Source organism: Hibiscus syriacus, unplaced genomic scaffold (genome assembly GCF_006381635.1).
Source record: "Hibiscus syriacus cultivar Baekdansim isolate YM2019G1 unplaced genomic scaffold, ASM638163v2 tig00003725_pilon, whole genome shotgun sequence".
NCBI classification, from domain to species: domain Eukaryota; kingdom Viridiplantae; phylum Streptophyta; class Magnoliopsida; order Malvales; family Malvaceae; genus Hibiscus; species Hibiscus syriacus.
Window position 1 is genome coordinate 318,722 of NW_024061982.1, and position 5,722 is coordinate 324,443.

Below are 5,722 nucleotides of genomic sequence, written 5' to 3' on the forward strand. Positions count from 1 at the left end.
TATGACCGGGCTGACGTGTTTGGTTGTAGTGTGCTTTATGAATAATAAGTTACATTTCATAACTAAGAATTTATTCCTTGCTTGCTTGCTGCTAATATACATATATTCAAACACCATTTTAGTAACTTGGAAATATGTCCTTTTCTAATGATTCTTTATACAGTAGTGACCATCTTTATCAAGTAAGATAAAAGATAGTGTTTAAATTGTAGTGATCATCCATGCTAGTGTGAGTTGATTAACAAAGATGACTTAAGACAATATGAGAAAACAAAGATGAGTAGTTTGACCAAAGACCAAATCTACTTTCTCATTCATATTTCCATATTTATATTGAATATAGATAGATGGTATATATGAATATAGAAAATATATGGTGGAAATTTGGTAGGTCCTAATATCTTTGTTTTATAATGAAAAGAGTAATGTTTGGTAACATATTCAATCTATGCCTCTTCTATCTTTTTCAAGTTTCCACCATGGCCCCAAATGAGGGATTGGGAATCAGTGTTATTCAACAATGGAATTTACTCTCTTTCTTGTCGTTCGATTTGTATCAGATGTTTCAGTTTCAGAGCTAGTTGATTGAAACCGCTATGATCAGAGAGATGTTATGTGTTATAAAGGTAAAATCTTTATATATATATATATATATATATATATAAATATAATTTTATTAAAAATATAAAATATCTAAATTAAAACGAGAGTTTACAATCATAATCATAAACTAAGTATATAATAAGAACATTTTCCTATAATCAATAAAACAAGAAAATAACCATTTAAAATAACACAAGAAACATACGAGAAAAATGTTAATAAATATAACAAAATAAACTTGAACAAAAGATAGATATAAATATATTTAATTATATTGACAAACAAATTACATGAGGGAATCAAGCTATTGTCACCGACAAACCGTAAATCAAAGTCGAGCGACAGTTGAAAATTATCCACGAACGTAAATTGTGTATATATATATCCAATTTGAGTGTCCAAAATAAGAAAGATCAGCATGATAATAAATAAGCGTCATCTTGATCAGTTGTGACGATATCAAATTCAATCTTGAGAAAAATGATAAAAAAACAACAACAATCAAACGATTGAAAGTATGTCAAAAAAACAGAGAAAACTTGTCATAAAGGCAATATAAATGGTACCTAGAAAATGTGATACAAAAGTATAGTTATTAAAAATTTAAAAAAAAACAAATATATGATATTCTAAAATAAAAGAAAAATAATGAATATCAACGGTATTAAAATTAGTACCGTTGACGATCAATTAGATAAAGAAGAAAAATGACTAACGACGACGCATTAAAAAAGAAAAAAAAGAACTACGACTTTTACTTTTAGAGCTTAATCACCCACTTAATTTCTTTCAAGCTGATTGGAGAAGAAAACATTAATGAAAAAGCTTCTACTAATTGTGAGATTGTTTAGTTGATAATGTAATCTATAAATTAGCCTTTGTTTTTAGCCTCAGTTTAATCAAACATTAATTTATAGCATAATAAATTTCAATTTGATTATGTGGTCCTATCTAGGCTAGCAGTTAGCTTATAACCACAAGCGACTTTCTCTCTACCTTCTTATCAATTTTAATGGCGTTTGAATTAATTGATTTTCAAATTCAAATAAAGAAGACCTAAACAATCGAGTTTAAAAATAATTTAAAATTTGAATTGATCTAATCTAAAACCAATCCAATATGCTTATTTGGCTTTTTTTTTTAAAATAAAAACTTTTTATGCCCAAACATGAAGTGAATGAGATTTGAATCCTTGAACAAATAATTTGTGGAATTTTCTATTTCTTTAATGAGAGAGGGATATTTCTAGGCTATTGGCTATTTTTATCCATTTAGTAAATTTAAATCTACAATTTTTTTTTCTTACTTTCTAATTATAATATTTTTCTTAAATTCATTTAATTGTATTAAATTCACTTTTTGATCAACGTTAATTATTATGCTGCTAACATAACAGTTAACAATATTGATATGATAGTCTATGATGTTGACATGATGGTTAATGTGTGAATGATGACATGATACACAACTTTAATTGATTTTTTTTATTTTGCTTGAGGACATACTTGATTTTAATTTAAAATTCGAGAGCTTACTTAATCTTTAAGCAAAAAGAATTTAAAAAATTAAAATATTAAAAATTAATAAAAATAAAAATACTATTAAAAATTAAAAAATATATAAGAAACTATAAAATCTTAAATTATTAAAATTTTGAAATTTAAAATACTTTCATCAGAAAAATTTTCAATTAACTCTCGTCAGCTTGAGTCAAATATTATTGATTGAACATATTTTTAGTGAAATCAATCTTATATTAGAATAACATTATTTAAAATTATAAAACATATTAAATTATTAAATAAACTTATTTAAAATTTTAATTATATAATAATATTTATAAAGTGTTAAAATTTTAAATACTTTCATCAAAAAGATCTTCGACTGTCTCTCGTCAATAAGAGTCTACTATTCATTGAACATTTTCAGCGGAATCAAAATTATATTAAAGTAAAAATAAAAATCAAATTCTTCTTTATTTTTTTACACCAAATTGATTGTCATTAATATTATTTTGGACCTTAGTAATCTTATTTTAATGTGAAAAAATGCAAATATATTTCATCTTGTTCTCTCCGTTATATCTATGAAATCAAAATTTGAGATATAAAATAAGAGTCGTGAATATTACTTTGGTGTAAACTTTATCCCATCATTTTTAAACTATGAGAATACACCTTAAAAGCTATTATTACTCTTATGTAAGTTGATTCCATTGAAAATATGTTCAAAGAATAGTATTAGAAATAGACTGGCGAAAGATAATTGAAGTCTTATCCAATGAAAATATCTAAATTTTTTAATATTTTAATTTTTTTTTTAAATTTTGAGTTTTGAGTAATTATAATTTAAATAAGTTATTTAATATTGTAATAAATTTTTATATTTTTAAATATTGTTATTCAAATGTAATAATTATTCTACTGATAACCCTCTGTGCTGGGGTTTCTACTGTTCTTGGTAAGCCGTTTTCTACTTTCTTGGTAGTTTTCCGAGTGGTTCTCAGTCCTCTAGTTCTGTTAGTTAGTGCGTTGCATGGTGGATTAAAAGTGATGGGGGATGTTACACATGATTTGGAAGAGTTGTGTTTGGATGATGATGAGGAGGATGATTTGGTTTTTGTCAAAACAGATAGTTCTACACAAGTTTCTTTCGACTACTGTTTGGTGGGTCGTTTTCTTAATGCCCCAATGGTTAATTTTCAAGCAATGAAGAACACTTTGGACAAGGTTTGGCATCCAATTGGGGGATTTCTATTACTTAATTGGGGAAAGGAAGATATCTGTTTCGATTTTTCCATGAAGTGGATGTGACTCGCGTTGAGATAGAAGGGCCTTGGTGTTTTAATTCCCATATATTAATTCATCCGTTGCAGTTGGGAGATGATCCAATGGAGGTGGAGCTTTTCAACATTAATTTTTGGATGTTGATTAACGATTTACCGGTGGGATTTATTTTTGAACAAGTGACGAAAAAGATTGGAGACTTTATTGGCTGCATTTTGTTATATGATGCGATTGTTGTTTCATTAGGTTATCGGGGCTGCATGTGGATTTGTGTGGGTTTAGATGTATGGAAGCCATTAAAACGAAAGGAACGATTATCCCTTTCGAATGGTAAGATCAGCAATGATACTTTCCAATATGAAAAACTTCGTTTGTTTTTTTTTTTTGTGTGGAAAACTAAGACATGGGAAGAATATTTGCCAATGAGCTTTTTACAGGAGAAGAAAGATCAGGTGGCTCAATGGGATCTTTCGATTAGGGTGCCTCCAAGGAAGAAACGAATGATGATGAGCCCGTGGTTGAGGAATGAAAGTGGGAATGCGGACCTGGTTCGTGAAAAGGGAATGGTGCCTGAAAAAAAATCAGTTTTCAAACAGTAATTTGAGAAGACAAACTAAGCTTTGGGTTGAAAGCACTTTTAAACCAGCAGGGACTAACATTTGACCGACGGAGCCTTTTGATGTAGAGATGACTGGAATTGAAGAGAAGGATTTTTGAAGAAGTGTGAAAGTGTAAAAAGACAACGGAGTGCCCCAGTAGCACCGATGACTTTTGAGGACCAAGTTACTGGAATCCCTAATGTATAGGTAGGCTTGTGTCACCAGGCCAACCGGGAGCAATGAAAATACTGAGTTGGAACATCCGGGGATTGAGGATGCCTGGATAGTCCGTCATCTCCGGCATATGTTGAGAGATATTAATCCCTCTGTGGTCTTCTTCATGGAGACAAGTGCAAAAAGACAAGATGGTGAAGATTAGAAGATCATGTGGTCATTGGCATGGAATTGAAGTAGATCCCTTGGGGACAAGGGGGCTTCTGTTTGGCATGGAAGATTATGGACGAGGTGACTATGCAATCAATGTCTCGTTCCCATATTGATGTAATGATAAAAGACGATGTGGATGGTAGACAGTGGTGATGTACAAGCTTCTATGGAGCCCTGGAAGTACAACATCGGACGAATTCTTGGGCTCTTCTACGAATTCTAAATAGTCTGATTTGCCTTGGCTAGTTTTAGGTGATTTTAATGAAATCATGTTCTCTTTTGAGAATGAATGGGGTTTACTCTGACAGGAGCGTCAAATGATTGACTTTCGTTCAGTCATTGCTGATTGTGGTCTTACGGATGTTGGTTTTGAGGGTCAATGTTTTACGTGGGAGCGGGGTAGGAGTGCAGGGACAAATATCCATGAACGTTTGGACATAGTACTTGCTTCTGATTCGTGGAGGAATATGTTCGGTGATTTGTCCTTACAACATCTTCCTTATTCTATCTCAGATCATTGTCTTCTTTTGTTGGATACCGACCGGAAAGGAAAGAGTGAGAGACGGTGACATTTTCGTTTTGAACATGCATGGCTGCTTGAGGATAGTTGTGCAGCGGAGGTTGAAAGGCTTTGGGTTGCATCTGAGGGTTTGGTTCCAGAAAGATTAAGTCAAGTCTGTCAAGGACTTGATGTCTGGTTCAAAAATATTTGCATTCAGAAGCGCTTAACGATGTCTGATTTCAAGCATAGGTTGGCGGATTTGATGGAGTTAAATATCAGTGATGAAGTGTTAGGTGAGATCGTGGATACTAGACTACAAATGAATTTGGAAGCAGACAAACATAAGTTGTACTGTGAACAAAGGGCACGAGTGAACCAGTTGAAGGCAGGGGATAATAATAAAAATTTCTTTCATATATTTGCTTCCTAACGCAAATGCAAAAACAAGATTGTGGCCCTTACGAATGATGTTGGTTTGAGAGTGGAAACAGAAGTTGGAATGGAGTTAGTTGCACTAGTGTATTTTAATAATTTGTTCACAACCTCGTTTTCAAATGTTGATGATAGAATATTAGAGGGTATTAGAAGATGTATCTCTGATGACATGAATGTTGAGTTGAGCCGAGATTTTACCTTTGAGGAGGTTACCACTGCTATTAAATCGCTAGAGAGGATGATTTGGGGGCACTATTTTACCAACGGTTTTGGCATTTGTTTGGTGCAAAAATTGCTTCTTTTTGTATTGCTATTCTTCATGGACAGTATGCGATGAATGTTATTAATCACACCCATATCGTTTTAATCCCCAAGGTGACGAATCCAACCTATTTGAGCCAATTTAGGCC

General features: G+C 31.7%; 1 protein-coding gene across 1 annotated transcript; it reads left to right on the forward strand.

The window, feature by feature from the left end:
• Positions 1–4,505: 4,505 nt before the first annotated feature.
• LOC120183826 lies at positions 4,506–5,307 on the forward strand. Its single transcript, XM_039188447.1, has 3 exons — positions 4,506–4,529; positions 4,684–4,940; positions 4,983–5,307. Exons 1-3 carry the CDS (start codon positions 4,506–4,508, stop codon positions 5,305–5,307), a joined length of 606 nt encoding a protein of 201 aa, XP_039044378.1.
• Positions 5,308–5,722: the final 415 nt, after the last annotated feature.